The 19,829-nt window shown below is 48.6% G+C and overlaps 1 protein-coding gene across 2 annotated transcripts in view; it reads left to right on the top strand.

Annotated features, from left to right (window-relative positions):
• DCT (dopachrome tautomerase) overlaps positions 1–19,829 on the top strand; it is a 47,275-nt gene that overhangs the window by 24,058 nt on the left and 3,388 nt on the right. The window contains exon 8 of one of the 2 annotated variants that reach the window (XM_063425786.1): positions 7,192–7,879. The exons of the other annotated variant lie outside the window; for it this stretch is intronic. Within the exon in view, the coding sequence (XP_063281856.1) occupies positions 7,192–7,370 (179 nt within the window). The 3' untranslated portion in view covers positions 7,371–7,879. Of the gene's footprint in view, positions 1–7,191; positions 7,880–19,829 lie in introns of those variants that run through there. 2 annotated transcript variants of the gene reach the window in all.

Raw genomic sequence — 19,829 nt, forward strand, 5'->3', positions numbered from 1 at the left:
CTGAAAATAGGGGGAAAATGATGGGTGCGTGTTATACGCCGATATCCCATAATTACTTACCTGTCTTGAAGCGTGGGCCGGTGTTCAGCGCGCACCGCGGTACTGGAACATCAATTTCAGGTTCCGGTTTCCGTCGGGACTGAAAGGAAGTGTGCACACTTCCTTTCAGTCCCGCCGGAAACCGGAACCTGAAATTGAAGTTCCTGGACCGCAGTGCGCACTGTGAAGCCGGCCCACGCTTCAAGACAGGTAAGTAATTATGGGACAAGGGAAAGTGCACTAGGGGACACTATGGGGGGGGGACTATGGGGGGGTGGGGGAAGAATACTATGGAGGGGGGGGAGAAAATACTATGGAGGGGGGGGAGAAAATACTATGGAGGGGGGGAGGAAATACTATGGGAGGGGGGAGAATACTATGGGGGGAGAATACTATGGGGGAGAATACTATGGGGGGAGAATACTATGGGGGAGAATACTATGGGGGGAGAATACTATGGGGGGAGAATACTATGGGGGGAGAATACTATGGAAGGGGGGGAGAATACTATGGAAGGGGGGGAGAATACTATGGAAAGGGGGGGGGACACTATGAGATGAGAGGGGGGGGAATACTATGGGAGGGGGGGAAATTTCCTGGAATTTCTTTCTAAAAATGAGGTGCGTGTTATACGCCGGTGCGTGTTATACGCCGATAAATACGGTAATTTGTACAGAATTGTTATGTTTTTGTCTGTTTTACTGCTCCTATTTTAACCTTAGGGCTTATTAGGAGCCTGTTACTTTAACATATTTTATCGTGTTACTGTATTTTTTTTGCGGTCTCCCCCTGTGGTGTGCTCCCCTGGGGGGTGTTTGCTGCCGCGTGCGGCAGTGCCGCCTCACACTCTCTTCCCTCCCTGCTGCGAACTGCGGCTAGCCACGGGCTATCCCCTGTCCCCGTGTTCTCTCTATTACACACCGGTGAGCCTCCGCTTAGCTTGGCGGCGGCTCCCGGGCGTGTGAAGGTCGGGCCGCACTGTTGCTGCACGCGCGCCCCCTCCCCCGCTCTAGCCGGCTGCCTCACCTCTCCTCATGCGGCGGCCATCTTTCCTCCTCCCGAACTCGCTCCTCTGCTGTTCTACTCCTGCGGACACACAGTGCCGTTTTCATCCTCTGTACACACCACTGTGGGGTAGGTCTTGTGTTTATCATATGATCATTTACTCTGTGTATGTATAATTTTCATTATACTGCTTCTATTCCTTGTTTTTTCTCTGTGGATGTTTCTTCATTTTCTGTTTCTCTATCTTCCTTTGGGTTAATAAACCCTGAGCTTTTTTTCTGTATATATTTTCATCCTGAATACTTATATACATTTTTTCTTTGCTTTCAGATTGCCTGTCATTTTTTGTTTACAACTGTTTTATTTTTAGTCCTCACCTGCTATCATGCAGGATAAGGGTGATGGGCCTGAGGGCCACATTGATGAATTCCATCAGGGAATTCCTGAGAATCAGGCCGTATCTGAGGAGTTCCAAGCCTTGATGGACTCCACCATGGCGTCCTCTCTCCAGAGAGTGCTCGCCTCCGCTATGGGGGCTATGTCCTCCTCCTTCTCCCAGATTCTAGCGCAGTCTCTCTTGTTGCCCCAGGTAGCTAACCCTACCCTCCTGGGTATGGGTCCTGCCCCTGCCTTGCCCGTTGCCCGTAAGGTGAAGGTCAAACACCTCTCCTCCCACTCCATGATGCAGGTTTTACCTGCCCTGACAGACTCGCCTGAGGCAGTCACGGATGGCGCGCTTCCACCGCGCAAAAGAGCCCCTGGTCGGGCAAAAACGACCAGATCATGGAAACTGGCTAGATCCCGTGAGGAAAGGTCCGAGAGTGACCGGAGTGAGGAGGATGAATATGAGGAATTGGACTATGCTTCCGATGATGAAGCCGGCTCGGAGGAGGGAGCTCCCCCTGCCGTAGCACCCCGTCCTGGGGGCGCTTTCCCTGCTAGGGGTGTTACTGCCCAGGGGGCGAGTGGCGACGCAGGGATTCTGGATCCGCAGGGTAACCCCTTGTTTGATCCAGACGACTTGCGCCATCCTCGTTCCGCTGAGTGGGAACCCCCCGATCTAAGGAGAGTCGCAGTAAGTTACGGGCTGAATGCCCTAGGCCTTCGGTCCCAGGATCGGCGTGTAAGACGCCAGAGGTCGATCCTCAGATCGCCCAGTTCCTTAACAAATCAGGCTGGAAACAAAAGAGAGGCCTGGATTTTTCCCTGAGAAACTGTCAGGATAAGATAATGGACACCCTTGGCCCTCTGTCTAAAGCCTATGAGGTACTGGAAGCCGCCAAAGCAGGTGAGGCGGAACTTGACATAGACGTGGTGATTGGCTGGGTGCAACGTGCCATTTGCCTGCTCGGCAATGCCAACATGGCCGTTTCTGCTGAACGCAGGAAAGTGATCCTGCTTAAGATCGATCTGAAGTTGGCTACCATTGCCATATCGGAACCTGGCCCCTCGGCTGAGAGGAGGCTGTTTGGCGATAACTTCGTCAGAGACCTGGGGTCTTACGTAAAGACATTGATAAGGCCCAGGCTAATATGAATATGGGTGTTTTCCCCTAGGGTTTTTGGTGGGGCCGGGCGCAACAGGAGCCGTCCACCCAGCCGTGGTTTCCGGGGTTCGTCTCAAGCCCAGAGAGGCTCCTTCTTCCCTACCAGGAATTTCCAGGAGCCAAGACCGGCTCTGTTCTTCCCCTCCAGAGGGAGACCCTGGAATTCCCGCTATCCGAGAGGTGCCTCGTCGGGCAGACGCCCTTATACACAAGAGCGGGTGGAGGGCAGATTGGCCCAGTTTTACGAGGCGTGGGCTGCCTTGACAACAGATGCTTGGGTTCTCCAAACAGTGCAGGGTTACCACATAGATTTTGTATTCATTCCTGTCCAGCTCTTTGTCCCCAGGGAACTATCACTCGCTCGAGATCAAGAAGAATCGATCTCCTCGGAGATCATGGAACTTTGCACCAAGGGTGCGATACAAGAGGTCCCGTTTACTCAACCGGGGTTTACGAGCAACCTATTTTTGGTCCCAAAGAAAGGAGGGGGTGTGCGTCCAGTCATCAACCTCCGCCCCCTCAACGCCTTTCTCCAATATCGTCATTTCCAGATGGAAGGCGTCCATTGCCTCCGAGACCTCCTTCAAGAGTCTGACTGGTTGGCCAAACTGGACCTCAAGGACGCTTATTTTACAGTGCCTATAACCACGGCCCACAGGAATTTCCTCCAGTTCACCTGGAAAGCGCTGGAAGTTTACTTGTCTGCCATTTGGACTCTCCTCTGCCCCCTGGTGCTTCAAAAAGGTCATGAAGCCAGTAGTGTCATTCCTCCGGAGCCGTGGAGTGCGTCTGATCATTTATTTGGACGACATCTTGCTGATGGCCCAATCGAAAGAGCAATTACAGGTCCATGTCTCATGGACTACGAGTCTCATGGACTCTACATCAACCACTTGGGAGGCACGAAATCGCGCATGCTAGCTCTCATGGCGAAGGACTTCTGGCGGTTCTGCCTTCGCAACAACATTTCTGTGCAGGCGAAACATATTCCGGGACTGGACAACTCAACGGCCGATTGGAACTCACGGTACTTGAGAGACTCTGGAGATTGGCACTTGCACGCTGCGGCCTTCCAGGGCTTGGACCTAATTTGGGGCCCATTCGAAATGGACCTTTTCGCGTCCCGTCTCAACACACAAGTGTCCAAGTTCTTCAGTTGGAGACCAGATCCGGCAGCAGTGGCGACGGATGCATTCCTTCAGGATTGCCGAATGCTCGGCTTTACGCCTTTCCCCCGTTCAATCTGATGGCTCGCATGCTATCGAAGCTGACTCGACACGGCTGCTCGATGGTGCTGATCACACCACTGTGGCGGTCTCGACCTTGGTTCCCTCGGTTACTGGAATTGACCGCGGATTACCCACGTCTAATACCGACCTTTCCGAATCTCCTGAGGAATCCGGATGGCAACTCGCACGAGTTAGTGGATCGCGGCCTCCTCCATCTGATGGCATGGCCCCATTCAGGGGACCCTGGACTATCGCAGGAGTTCCGCAGTCGACTCTCTACCTCCTCGACAATGCATGGGCACCAGGTACTCGAGTTGCATACCGATCCGCCTGGCGAATCTGGTCTTGTTGGTGCGTGGAACGGTCAGTGGATCCCGTATCTGCCCCTTTGCATATGATCATGGAATTTCTTACTGGGATGTTTGAATCTGGGAAAGCGTATCGCACCATTAATCTATGCCGATACGCTATATCAGCTAGGCATCAAGGTTTGGATGGTTCGCCTGTGGGACGTCACCCCTTCGTATGCCGGCTGCTCAAAGGGATTTGTCTCACTAGACCACCCTGTGCGAGATTCACTGGTTTTTGGGACGTGAATGTGGTTCTCTGATTTTTGTCATCTTGGTACCCTAACCAGGATCTGACACTGAAACAGCTGTCGGCTAAGGTGGTCATGCTGTTATGTCTGATTTCTTGTAAGAGGGTGTCGGATGTTCGAGCACTCGACTGGAATGCCATTGCGTTCACCCCGGAAGGCATCTCCTTTAACATATCCAGAAGGACTAAGTCGGCTTCGAAAGTGTTCATTTATCCTAGATTCCAAGATCATACTGCTCTCTGTCCGGTCGAATGCCTTCAGGCCTATCTCGAGGTTACTCGACCGTTGCGATCCCTGGATTTATGCCCCTTGTTCATTTCGTTTCGAGCCCCACACCTTCCGGTGTCTACACCTACGTTGGCAAGATGGGTACGAGAGTTGTTGACTCTGGCCGGGATCGATACGTCCAGATTCACCCCTCATTCAGTCCGTGGAGCTATGGCCTCTAAGGCTTCGGCTATGGGCTGCCGCTTGGAAGATATTCTACGTGCAGCGGATTGGTCACGGGAATCGACTTTTCGTGACTTCTACTTCAGACCGATTGACCATTTTGCATCTCAAGTGGTTTCTAAGCTTTGAACTTGCATAATAGGAGCCTCCGTGTCTTTAATAAAATTCCCAGATTTTACTATTAACATGACGTAAAGTCATGATTTTATTAAAGACACGGAGGCGAGTATTATTCCCACCCACCCACCCGGATGGGGTTAGACATTGGCTGGTATGGTGGGTAAGTATGGTAAGTTCTCTATTTGAGGTTTTGATTCTATGTTTCAGTATCTGACGTCCTATGTGTTGGGGAATGCGTTTATGCTACCACTTGATGTATTACCGTATTTGGGTGTGAAGCATTGGGTTTGACTTGAAGTGATTTACTTGTTGTAGTTGTGCACATACAGTTGGAGCCCAGATATTACCTTCTTTTTTCTGTGTCTCCTTTAGCCTGAATTCATCGTGATTTTCCATGTTGGAGATGCTGTTGGCTACGTTAGCTGAAGTTGGATGTTCTACATTTTGGTCTTCGTTATCCGCAAGAAAGAGGGGGATTGTGGGTGCTTCAAGCATATTATAGTAACTTCCTGTGTTATGTGATTGGTTGCTTGAGCACTGTATTTTTTTTGTTCATTTCAGTTATTTATTTCTCTATTTCTTTGCTGCTGAGAGTAATAAAGAAAGAGAGATGCATAATACTCGCCTCCGTGTCTTTAATAAAATCAAGACTTTACGTCATGTTAATAGTAAAATCTGGGAATTACTTTTGACAACATTAGATAATTTGATAGATGCTTCATTGTATGTCAAAGGACAAATCAACCGATTTTTTTTTTTTTTTTTTTTAGTAATGAGGACGATTCCTTTGGAATGTGTTGCCTTGCTTGTTGCAACGCAACATCCAATTGTTTAGTATCATAGCCTCGGTGCAAAAATGTCATTTTCATCTGTTGTAATTGTTCATCCTTTGTTGTCTCGTTTGAGTTGTTACGTATTGTTCTTAAGAATTGCGCCTTGGGTAATGAGAATTTTAGTCTCTCAGGATGTGCACTCTGTGCATGCAGAATTGTATTGCGATCAGTGGGTTTTGTGGGTCTTCCTTCCTTAATCCAGACCTGTAGGTCTAGAAAATGTACTTTATCCATGATGATCTCTGCTGTAAATCGAATCGGACTGTCCACCTCATTTAGAATTTTTTTTACCATATCTTGCGCTTCTAATACGGTTCCTGTCCAGATTATAAACAAATCATCGATGAACCTGAAGAACCTCAAAATTTTGTCACCATAACTAGGAAAAATGTGTGTTGTTTCATATATATACATTGGCGTACATGGGGGCCATAGCCGTCCCCATTGATGTACCCTGTGCAGACCGAAACTTCGATTTTGATTTTGATGCAATAAAGAATTTATTACATTGGAAGACCGTGAGTGCAGTTCCAGTTTATTATATATACCACATTCCCCTGAAGACTGGCACCCGGCAAGTAAAAGCCATTTTTGGCTTTAATTTACTATTTGGCTTGAGTGCAAGGATTTTTGGTGTGTATGTGTGTGTGTGTGTGTGTATATGTATATGTGTATATATATATATATATATTTTTTTTTTTTTGGGTGACAGACTTCACTTGGCAACTATATCTAGGTAATAATTGTTTATATTCAACTCTCCCCCGCCCCGATCCCAATCCGCTGTTCCAAATGTTTTTCTCAAAAAAAAAAAAATCAAATACTGCTGTCATGGCAATCTGTGGATTAAATTGACACTCCAGGCATCCAGACCACTTCTGCCCACTGGAGTGGTCTGGGTGCCAACTCAGACCACTGCAAGATCCTGCAGACCTGTTTTCCTGGCACTGGAGAGTCCCTTAAAGCTGACAACTGAATCGAACACTCTTCAAATGTTTTAAAATAAAATCCATGCGCTTAAGTTCAGAAGTGCTATAGAAAGTTTCTTGGCTTGTTGGACACTCTGCAGAAGCTGCATGGCCAGTAAATGCAGAACTTTAAATGTAATTTTTTAAAAAAATGTCATTGGCTTTACATAAATCATTCCAATCTGAGTAGGGGTGGAGATTGAGGCTTGTAGATGACTGAGATCAGCTCCGTTGCTACTATCCGGGTTGTACATCCTTTAGGTGTTCCCGTTCCTTGACTGTCACTTTGGGTTTCTTTCTTTCACGTGCCTGCTTGGTTTCAATTGTATTCCTGTCACTCCCTAATAATGAAGCAATCTTACTTTTTTTTTTTTTTCTCCTCCTTTCTTTTCTTCCAATGCAGACTCGGGAGACAGTCGTGCAATAGGGGTTATAGTTGCCTCTACTGTCGGTGGTATACTTCTTGCTTTGCTTGTACTCCTTGTTCTGCTACTCCTCTTCATGCACAGGAAACAACATCAAGGATTTGAACCTCTAATGAATGCAAAATACAACACCACAAAATACACAGATGAAGCTTGAAGAAACCTTTTTATCTAAAATTCCACCTTTTGTATTGGTAATTCTCTTACTGACTTTCCTAAGTAACAATTTCCCAAGGTTGCTAATTGGGTGAATGTTTTATTTTTTTTTAAATTTCATTTTATAATGCTGTATAATTGTGGTGAAGTTGTCAAAATAGATGTGCTCAGTTTGTGCAAACATGATCTGCATTGTGTCAACATTAAAATATTAGTTTATGAGTAAAATGTCCCCCCGTCCCCTCTTTACATTCAAGGAGGTCCAGTCAGACTGCCATCTCAAGAATATTAGTTTCTTCTCAATGTCATTGCCACCTCCCTCTGTAAGTTCTGAAGGTATAAAGGACAATGGGGAGCTGCCCATAAACTTTAATAATTGCTATACTTCTAAAAAAAATTGGGCAGCAATTGATGTTTTACAAAGGTGGTGGAAGGAGGGCTAGTTGGGCCCATTTGTTTGTGTTAAATGTGCCTGCTTTTTTGTATTGCATCAGCCCTTTATACTGAGGTCCACAATCCTAATGTACAAGGTGCTGACTGCCTACCACGTGATGTCCAGTCAGGTAGTAGAAATTGAATGATGCAAGTAAATGAAGTGATGGAAATGTCAAACTTACATAGAGGATAATTTAACCACTTCCACATGTGCACCAAAATGTGTGCGTCTTGCACATGTTATGGTGTAAGGAAGTCTGCAGTCCCTCTAAATAACTTTGAAATAAGCTTACAACCCCATGTCACAGAAGGAAATTGTACTTCTTCCTCTGTCTGTCTAGTTATTTGAATGGTGCGTGTGTGGTAGTTGCGCCAGCTGTACAATTCCCACCTCTCCTGAAGTGCTCCTTTTCCGCTTACTGTGAAGGATCCTGAGCCCTGATTGTGTAAGTGTCTCACAGGCAGACTTACAACAAAGAATGATGAAGCTCAGAAACCCTGCATAAAGGTGCTAGGGCTGTTTACACATAGGCTTGACAAAGGCCAAAACATTCCTGGGCAGTTTGGTGGATGTTTAATTTTGTGTGTGTTTTGTAGACTGTCACCAGTGTCAAATCTCAGTTTCTCTAGCTCAAATCCCAACACACTCATTAATTCAATCACAAATACCTCCTATTAAAGGACCACTATAGGCACCCAGACCACTTCAGCTTAATGAAGTGGTCAGGGTGCCAGGTCCATCTAGGTTTAACCCTTTTTTCTATAAACCTAGCATTTTCAGAGAAACTGCTGTTTATAAATGGGTAAATCCAGCCTCTAGTGGCTGTCTCATTGACAGGCGCTTCTCACTGTGATTTTCACAGTGAGAAGATGCCAGCGTCCATAGGAAAGCATTGTGAATGCTTTCCTATGGACTGGCTGAATGCGTGCGCGGCTCTTGCGTATCTATCAAAGCTAAACCCTTGCTCCTCACATACTTGCCACTAGATTACTAGTGATAAAGCCAATCTCATATACATTGTGTTACTAAAAACAATAAATAAGCAAATATAAAAAATTACACTCACAGCTATTCTGGCTGCTGATATTACTAGAATAATAGAAACTCCTACCAAAGCACCTCAGGCCAGGAAAGTTGCAACATTTTGTTAAAAAATGAAGCAGCATGTTGCAACCTGGCGTGTGGTGCTGTGGGGTATCAAATATAATCAAGAAAATTAATTATTCTACCGCTAGAAATATAAAATCACACAAGCGATAATGATGGGACAAATATGAGAAAGGGTGCTGGGAAACAGAGACTGGCACCTTAATCATGTGCCTCCATTACATGTAAGATTATAAGTACCTGACCTCCGTGTGGGCCCCCACCTGAGGTAAAAAAACCTCCTGCCACATAAAAAATAACAGGACAGAAACCAGTTAATTCTTCAGATGAAAATGTCTGTCTGTTATTGCTGAGCGCTCACCCGTCGAGGATCACATCCATTGATCAGCCTCAATGAGCGGCACAAAATCAAAGTAATATCTTTTCTGAAGCCTCTAAATATGTCCTCCTCCTAGATTCCCTGTAATCTGATATTCATTTTCAAGCAGGTCGCTTTTGGCATTTAACATTTTTTTTATTTTTATTTTTATTTAATGCACTCTATGACATATAATATCCCATGCAATGTGACTGAATTGAATATATACATCGTACCTGTGAATGCAGAACAAGGCTAGCAACCTATTGATCAGGTAACATGCTCTCTGATCTAGGCAGCAAGTGACTTCACATAGTGTGCAATTTGCTATTCCTATATCCCATAAGTGCCTTCATGCACAAGGTTAAAACTGTCCAAGAAAACACCGACTGGGTTAAAACTCTATACTCTAAACTCTATACTGTAAAGTAATCTAGAACTGTCTTATCTGAGAAATGAAGTTTTATGGAACACCCCTGCACATGATTTGGTATAAGATTAAAAGCCATAACAGGATAATAATTTCTTTGTGAAACATTTTATGCTATATTCAAGGAAATATGATGGAGGATGATATATTCACAGCTGTGTACAAGATTACAAGCACAGCCTTGTGCTTTAATAAGCACCTGATAAGATGTATGTTGTTTATGTTTTGAACCTCCAAACCTGTAATAACATGATAATGTATTGGCTTCATATATCTGTCTGAATATAATAAAGGTTTAAAAATCAAACCAAAACCTTTTTTACCAGACCCTTCTCCTTAAAGCTTACTCAACTCAGATTTTTCTCTTAAAGTTAGGTAACCATGTGACTCCTGGATCATCCATAAATATTCTAACTTTATTCTGCCTTGCTAACCACACCTAGAGCTCTGAAAAAAATATCTTTAATTGCAATGCTAGCGCAACCTTTTGTGATTTTTTTCTGTAAAGTATAAAAAAAAACAAAAACAACTAATTTTACACTGGTGTTGGTGAAATCCTTTCCTTCGATCTCAGTGGGTAAGTAACTGTGGTGTGTACTTTCCTTGCCCAGTAACTGCTTTGCAATGCTTGCTGTACAGTGGTTGGAAATAGAAACGTAATAATGTCCTGGATGCACGACTCTACTCTTTTCATTGCATGGGGAATGATGTATATGTCAATAACTCCTTTCTGCAACATTTCGTTTTTATTGTCTATATATATATATTTTTTTTTTTTTGTGTGCTTTTATATAGAAAAAAAAGTACAATTTTAAACAGACCTTTTTATAGCACAGCGTGTTTGGATACAATAAGAGATAAGAACTTCTAAAGCAAACACAGGACGCAAGAAAATTAACGATTCTCATAGAAATGCATTGCTATGTTCTGACTGACTAGAAACTTAAATCAGATGATAAGAATAGGAAATATGACTAGTAGTTTAACAACTTCTGGTATATAAGAAAGAAAAAAAAATATTCACCAAAGTGCGAATTGTCAGGTATTCAAAGTAAATATTTAATTTAAGGCCAAAAAAGAAACACCTTTTGATTTGGGAAAAAATATATATTTTTTTTTTTGGATCTGTTATTTTGGCCTCAAACTTGAAATGCACTTTGAATTCTTGACTATTCTTACTTTCACTGTATAGTTAGAATTTCAATAATTTCTTATTTAGTCTGTCTTGTAGTTTTGTTATATGGTTCAGAAATTCAGATTATTCTCCTATCAACAAATTGCAAGCCCTAGATGAGTGGCTGATTAAAACAACATCAAATACGTCTCTCACGAAGGATGTTCAGAGCACTTAAATAGAAATATTAATTCGTGAAGGACTATTTATTTGCAAAATGCAAGTTGCTCTTCTGCAACCCAGCTCTGCAGATCTGCCAAACTATGAATATTGTTCCAACCTGGGATCTTAACTTGGTACTGATTACCTTCTGCAGGTCTCCATTTGAGTCTGTGGAATCCTGTTCCTGATTGCTGCCAGTTTTCCACCATCATAAAGCATTTTAACCCCTTAAGGACACATGACATGTCATGATTCCCTTTTATTCCAGAAGTTTGGTCCTTAAGGAGTTAAAGTGACACAAAGTTGTATTTTGAAAGGCTAACTCAAATGAACTTTTCCTGTAAGAAGAGCAGATTTAGCTCTACTTCCATGAACAACTAAAAATGGATGGCACTAAAGTTTGTGCGCTGACCAATAGTTGGTGAATAGTATACCAACACAAACTAAAATGACTTGTTTCATTCTCATGCTCACAATATGGAATCCTGGGTACATACATATCATTTAGTCAAAAGCTGCAATATAAGTTCACGTTACTTACAGTAGTAGTGCCACGGTCTGGAGTGTCTGCTCCGCTCAGTCAGTCCCTCTGCAAATTGCACTCTCAGGTAGGTAAGGTTTCACACCTTATGTGGGGCCTCACTGCAAACTGTCTGCAATCTCTGGTAAGTAAGGTTACACTGTCACACCACTGTCGGCAATGTCAAGAGTAAGTGCCACTGTCATACCACTCACTGTCTGCATTCAGGGGTAAGTCACTTTTGTCACACTCACAGCACTCACTGTAACCACGGCAATTAATTCACTTTTATCAGAACCTAGATGTGGCACAGGCCACTGGCCACAATACCTGCTCCTCTCTGCCTGCTTGTTCTGCTCCCCTCTGCTTGCTCTGCCTCCTTTGCTCTTGCTCCTCTCTGCTTGCTCTACACCTCTCCGCTCCTCTCTACTTGCTTTGCTCTGCTTGCTCTTCCTCCTCTCTGCTTGCTCTGCTCTGCCTCCTCTCTGCATGCTGTGCTTCTATTTGCATGCTCTGCTTTTGCTCCTCTCTGCGTGCTCTGCTCTTGCTCCTCTCTGCTTGCTTTGCTCCCCTTTTTTTGCTCTGCTCCGCTACTCTCGACTTGTGCTGCTTTTCTCTACTTGCTCTGCTTGCTCTGCTCCTCTCTACTCTGCCTCCTCTCTGCTTGCTCTGCTCCTCTCTACTCTGCCTCCTCTCTGCTTGCTCTGCTCCTCTCTGCTCTGCCTCCTCTCTGCTTGCTCTGCTCCTCTCTGCTCTGCCTCCTCTCTGCTTGCTCTGCTCCTCTCTGCTCTGCCTCCTCTCTGCTTGCTCTGCTCCTCTCTGCTCTGCCTCCTCTCTGCTTGCTCTGCTCTGTCTCCTCTCTGCATGCTGTGCTTCTATTTGCATGCTCTGCTTTTGCTCCTCTCTGCGTGCTCTGCTCTCGCTCCTCTCTGCTTTGCTCCCCTTTTTTTGCTCTGCTCTGCTCCTCTCTACTTGCTCTGCTCCTCTCTACTTGCTCTGCGCTGCCTCCTCTCTGCTTGTTCTGCTCCTCTGTTTGCTCTGCTCCTGCACACATATTGCTTAATACATACACACCCATACACGCACACTGCCTAATACATACATCCATACACACATATTGCCCAATACCTACACACATATTGCCTAATACATAGACCCATAAACGCACACTGCCTAATACATACACCCATACATGCACACTGATTAATACTTACATATATACACACATACTACCCAATACATACATCTATACACACATACTGCCTAATACCTACATCCATACACACATACTGCCTAATACATCCATCTGTACACACATATTGCACAATACATACATCTATACACATAGATTGCCTAATACATACACCCATACATGCACACTGCCTAATACATACACCCATACATGCACACTGCCTAATACATACACCCATACATGCACACTGCCTAATACATACACCCATACACACACACACACACACACACAAACTGCCTAATACCAGACATCCCAAGTCTCCCGGTAGTCCTGGAAGACTCCTGCATGTTGAATGCAGCTCCCTGGCACCCGAAGATCATACACAATATACCGGAAATCATGAGTTCCATTATATTGTGTATGATTTGCACCCCCTAACACTCATTAAACTCATACAACTCATTAAACAAGGGCCCCGAGGTTTGCTGGCCCATTAAGAGCCGGGCCCCTGTGATATCAGCTGGCAGGGAGGAAGTGATGACAGCCTATCACTTTCTCGCTGCTTCACACAGAGCTGCCGCCAGGGCCGGCGCTACCTGTAAGGCGACCTAGGCAGCCGCCTAGGGCGCAACTTAGCAGGGGGCGCCGGATCCCTGTGCCCGGTGTCGCTCCTCATGCTGCGCCGCCTGAGCGCTTTTACAAGCTTCAGGCGGCGCAGCACTGCTGCATGGAGGGCAGCTGGGTTTGAGTGACCGGCAGGAGGGAAGCGCAGAGCGTTCCCTCCTGCCGGTCTCTCCATGTAGCGTGGCTGAGCGGCGCGGGACAGGAACCTCTGTTTCCGGTAACCGGCCGCCGGCGGAATGACAGGAAGTGCTCACAGTGAGCATTTCCTTTCATTCCGCCGGCAGCCGGGTACAGGAAACAGAGGTTCCTGTCCCGCGTTCCGCGCAGCCCGGCCACGCTACACGGGCAGGAGGGGAGGGTAAGGACCACTAGGGGAGGGAGGGGGGGATAAGGACCACGAGGGAGGGAGGGGGGGGAGCAAGGACCACTAGGGGAGGGAGGGGGGATAAGGACCACTAGGGGAGGGAGGGGGGGATAAGGACCACTAGGGGAGGGAGGGGGGGATAAGGACCACTAGGGGAGGGAGGGGGGGATAAGGACCACTAGGGGAGGGAGGGGGGGATAAGGACCACTAGGGGAGGGAGGGGGGGATAAGGACCACTAGGGGAGGGAGGGGGGGGATAAGGACCACTAGGGGAGGGAGGTGGGGGAGCAAGGACCACTAGGGGAGGGAGGGGGGGATAAGGACCACTAGGGGAGGGAGGGGGGGATAAGGACCACTAGGGGAGGGAGGGGGGGATAAGGACCACTAGGGGAGGGAGGGGGGGATAAGGACCACTATAGGAGGGAGGGGGGAATAAGGACCACTATGGGAGGGAGGGGGGAATAAGGACCACTATGGGAGGGAGGGGGGAATAAGGACCACTATGGGAGGGAGGGGGGAATAAGGACCACTATGGGAGGGAGGGGGGAATAAGGACCACTATGGGAGGGAGGGGGCAATAAGGACCACTATGGGAGGGAGGGGGGAATAAGGACCACTATGGGAGGGAGGGGGGAATAAGGACCACTATGGGAGGGAGGGGGGAATAAGGACCACTATGGGAGGGAGGGGGGAATAAGGACCACTATGGGAGGGAGGGGGGAATAAGGACCACTAGGGGAGGGAGGGGGGAATAATGACCACTAGGGGAGGGAGGGGGGAATAATGACCACTAGGGGAGGGAGGGGGGGAATAAGGACCACTAGGGGAGGTAGGGGGGGATAAGGACCACTAGGGGAGGGGAAGGTAAGGACCAGTAGGGGAGGGGGGGAGGGGGGAGAAGGACCACTAGGGGAGGGGAAGGTAAAGACCAGGAGGGGAGGGGGAAGGTAAGGACCAGTAGGGGAGGGGGGGGAGGGGGATAAGGACCACTAGGGGAGGGGAAGGTAAGGACCAGTAGGGAAGGGGGAGGGGAAGGTAAGGACCAGGAGGGGAGGGGGAAGGTAAGGACCAGTAGGGGAGGGGGGAGCAGTAGGGGAGGGGGGTGCGCGGAATGCGCGTTCGCGAGCTGAGCTGTCTGACTGACAGCTCAGCTCGCTTTCTAAAATTATCAATAAGGGGGGGGACCTACTGTCCCCCCCCGGCCCCCACCCCTGTGCGGCGGGTGGGGGCCCTAAAATTATCAATAAGGGGGGGACCTACTGTCCCCCCCCCGGCCCCCACCCCTGTGCGGCGGGTGGGGGCCCTAAAATTATCAATATGGGGGGGACCTACTGTCCCCCCCCGGCCCCCACCCCTGAGCGGCGGGTGGGGGCCCTACAATTATCAATAAGGGGGGGACCTACTGTCCCCCCCGGCCCCCACCCCTGTGCGGCGGGTGGGGGCCCTAAAATTATCAATGAGGGGGGGGACTTATTGCCCCCCCCGTTCCCCACCCCTGAGCGGCGGGTGGGGGCCCTAAAATGATCAATGAGGGGGGGACCTTCTGTCCCCCCCCGGCCCCCACCCCTGAGCGGCGGGTGGGGGCCCTACAATTATCAATAAGGGGGGGACCTACTGTCCCCCCCCGGCCCCCACCCCTGTGCGGCGGGTGGGGGCCCTAAAATTATCAATAAGGGGGGGTCCTACTGTCCCCCCGGCCCCCACCCCTGTGCGGCGGGTGGGGGCCCTAAAATTATCAATGAGGGGGGGGACTTACCGCCCCCCCCGGCCCCCACCCCTGAGCGGCGGGTGGGGGCCCTAAAATTATCAATGAGGGGGGGGACTTACTGCCCCCCCCGGCCCCCACCCCTGAGCGGCGGGTGGGGGCCCTAAAATGATCAATGAGGGGGGGACCTACTGTCCCCCCCCAGCCCCCACCCCTGAGCGGCGGGTGGGGGCCCTACAATTATCAATAAGGGGGGGACCTATTGTCCCCCCCGGCCCCCACCCCTGAGCGGTGGGTGGGGGCCCTAAATACAAAGGGGGGGGGACCCTAGTTAACCCTCCCCCCCCCCCCCCCAAAAAAAATATCTCCCTACCTACCCCCCTCACCCTAAAAATAATGAGGGGGGACCATTAACTAAAAACCTGTAAAAAAGAAAAAATGAGATAAAATCAACTTACCATTCGATGTTTTCTTTCTTCTAAAATCTTCTTTCTTCAGCCCCCAAAAAGGCCAAATAAAAATCCATAATAACCGACGCAATTAAAAAGAAAAAAACCGAGCGCAAAAAAAAATAATCCATCTTCACCCATGGAGGGCTCCGCGCAGACTGAGCTCTGCAGGGCGGGGGAAGGCTTATAAAGCCTTGCCCCGCCCTGCAATTATGCTAAGAACACTCTGATTGGTGGGTTTAAGCCAATCAGAGTGCTCTTTGTCATTTTACAAGCGTGGGAAAGTTCTTTGGAATTTTCCCACGCTTGTAAAATGACACAGAGCACTGTGATTGGATGGATTTAAAGCCATCCAATCACAGTGCTCTGTGTCATTTTACAAGCGTGGGAAAGTTCTTTGGAATTTTCCCACGCTTGTAAAATGACACAGAGCACTGTGATTGGATGGATTTCAAGCCATCCAATCACAGTGCTCTGTGTCATTTTACAAGCGTGGGAAAGTTCTTTGGAATTTTCCCACGCTTGTAAAATGACACAGAGCACTGTGATTGGATGGCTTGAAATCCATCCAATCACAGTGCTCTGTGTCATTTTACAAGCGTGGGAAAATTCCAAAGAACTTTCCCACGCTTGTAAAATGACAAAGAGCACTCTGATTGGTTTAAACCCACCAATCAGAGTGTTCTTAGCCTAATTGCAGGGCGGGGCAAGGCTTTATAAGCCTTCCCCACCCTGCGGAGCTCAGTCTGCGCGGAGCCCTCCATGGGTGAAGACGGATTATTTTTTTTGCGCTCGTTTTTTTTTTTTTTTTTAATTGCGTCGGTTATTATGGATTTTTATTTGGCCTTTTTTTGGGCTGAAGAAAGAAGATTTTAGAAGAAAGAAAACATCGAATGGTAAGTTGATTTTATCTCATTTTTTCTTTTTTACAGGTTTTTAGTTAATGTTCCCCCCCTCATTATTTTTAGGGTGAGGGGGGTAGGTAGGGAGATAATTTTTTTTTTGGGGGGGGGGGGGGGGGGGGGGGGGGGAGGGTTAACTAGGGTCCCCCCCCCCCTTTGTATTTAGGGCCCCCACCCACCCTGAGCGGTGGGTGGGGGCCCTAAAATTATCGATAAGGGGGGGGACCTACTGTCCCCCCCCCCGGCCCCCACCCCTGAGCGGTGGGTGGGGGCCCTAAAATTATCGATAAGGGGGGGGGACCTACTGTCCCCCCCCCGGCCCCCACCCCTGTGCGGCGGGTGGGGGCCCTAAAATTATCAATAAGGGGGGACCTACTGTCCCCCCCGGCCCCCCCAGGGGGCCGGGGGGGACAGTAGGTCCCCCTTATTGATAATTTTAGGGCCCCCACCCGCCGCACAGGGGTGGGGGCCGGGGGGGGGGACAGTAGGTCCCCCCCCCTTATCGATAATTTTAGGGCCCCCACCCACCGCTCAGGGGTGGGGGCCGGGGGGGGGGACAATAGGTCCCCCCCTTATTGATAATTTTAGGGCCCCCACCCGCCGCACAGGGGTGGGGGCCGGGGGGGGACAGTAGGTCCCCCCCCTTATTGATAATTTTAGGGCCCCCACCCGCCGCACAGGGGTGGGGGCCGGGGGGGGGGACAGTAGGTCCCCCCCCTTATCGATAATTTTAGGGCCCCCACCCACCGCTCAGGGGTGGGGGCCGGGGGGGGACAATAGGTCCCCCCCTTATTGATAATTTTAGGGCCCCCACCCGCCGCACAGGGGTGGGGGCCGGGGGGGGGACAGTAGGTCCCCCCCTTATTGATAATTTTAGGGCCCCCACCCGCCGCACAGGGGTGGGGGCCGGGGGGGGGGGGACAGTAGGTCCCCCCCCTTATCGATAATTTTAGGGCCCCCACCCACCGCTCAGGGGTGGGGGCCGGGGGGGGACAATAGGTCCCCCCCTTATTGATAATTTTAGGGCCCCCACCCGCCGCACAGCGGTGGGGGCCGGGGGGGGGAGGAGAATAGGTCTCCCCCCCCCCCCCTTCAACCACTATTGTGGACCGTAAGCGTCCCTGTGGGTTCGGGCTTCAGCTGTCAGCTGAAGCTGAAGCTGTCAGCTGAAGCCACGCCCACAGCAGTGCTGACAGGCTATCAGCACACAAAGCGCGTTCACAGTGCTTTGTGTGCTGATAGCCCGTCTGATGCATTCACCCAGAATGCATCGGACGAGAGGCCTTTTTAGGGCCTCTGAACTCGGAAGTCCCTCTGGTGGCCGTCTGATTGACTGCAACAAGAGGTGTTCCAAGCTTCCAATGTAAACACTGCATTTTCTCAGAAAATACAGTGCTTACAAGAAAAAGGCTCCGGGTAGCTGTAGCACTCACCTGAACAACCTCATTAAGCTGAAGTTGTTCAGGTGACTATAGTGTCCCTTTAATCCGGGGCCAGGCTCCCTCTGTGCTGGTGACCTCTCCTTCGCCTGCCGACGACAGCTCCCGAGTGGAGCCGCGTGCACATTCAAACAGTCCATAGGAAAGCATTTCTCAATGCTTTCCTATGGACGTTCTGCACGCTGGATGCAATTTTCGCATCCAGCGTCGCAGAAGCGCCTCTAGCGGCTGTCAGGAAGACAGCCACTAGAGATTGAATTAACCCTGCTATGTAAACATAGCACTTTCTCTGAAACTGCTATGTTTACATCTGAAGGGTTAAAACCTGAGGGACCTTGAGCTGAAGTGGTCTGGGTGACTATAGCGTCCCTTTAATGTCACAGTGAACCTGTCTGACAGGTTCACTGTAAGTAAAACTTTTTTCCTTATCTATAAAATGTATTATGAATATAATGGGTTGCATTGTCACTCACACACTCTTCAGTAAGCGCACATTGTCACTTACACACTCTTACTGAAGTATACACACAATGTCACACACTCTCACTAACACACACTTATTAAGTATACACACAATATTACGTATACACACAATGTCACAAATTCTCACTAATACACACTATTAAGTATACACACAATGTGACACACTCTCACTAACACACTGTTAAGTATACACACGTCACTGACATACTATTACGTATGCACACAATGTCACACACACTCACTAACACACACTATTATTAAGTATACACACAATGTCACACACTCTCACTAAAACACACTATTAAGTATACACACAATGTCACTGACACACTCAATAACACACACTCTTACTAAAGTATACACACACAATGTCACTCACACCAGTTTACAGTCACACTTTATACACATACACAAAATCATCCCCCTTAGGCTCCATGTGGGAAATACCTGTGCTAGTGCTGTGGAGGAGGAACCATACTCCAGTGTGCAGGAAGTCTCCCCTTCGTGTCTGCTGGGGGAGCAGGAGAGCAGTGCACATTGAGCACAGCCTGCTCCCTGCATCCTCCTCCCTCCAGTGTCTGTGCGTGTTTACAGGCAGGGGGATTCCCCTGCCTGCATGATCCAACTGCTATGGGGCTGGGCTCTCAGTATCCTGGAGGGAGCCCAGCGAGCAGTAACTTAATTTCCAGTTGGGGGGGCACAAAGGGGGGCACAGCCTGATCTAGGGGGGGGCCAGTGGCGTCACTGCCCCACCCCCCCTTGTGACGCCACTGGTTGTTTACCTTGGTAAGAGATGGCAGTAGGATAAACTATGGGTAGAAGGCAGGCTGGCAGAGGCAGTGCTATGCACTGGACAATGTTCTGCTGTGAAGGACCGTGAGTCATTTATGTAAATGTTACTTTACATAAATACCTCCTACCTAGAGATTGTTGCAGACCACGTACACCCATTTGTGGCAATGGTGTTCCCTGGTGGCAGTGGCCTCTTTCAGCAGGATAATGCCCCCTGCCACACTGCAAAAATTGTTCAAGGTGTTGCCTTGGTCTTTAAATTCCTCAGCTCTCAATCCGATTGAGCATCTGTGGGATGTACTGGAACAACACATCCGATCCAT

This window comes from Pelobates fuscus, chromosome 1, assembly GCF_036172605.1.
Source record: "Pelobates fuscus isolate aPelFus1 chromosome 1, aPelFus1.pri, whole genome shotgun sequence".
Classification (NCBI taxonomy): Eukaryota; Metazoa; Chordata; class Amphibia; order Anura; family Pelobatidae; genus Pelobates; species Pelobates fuscus.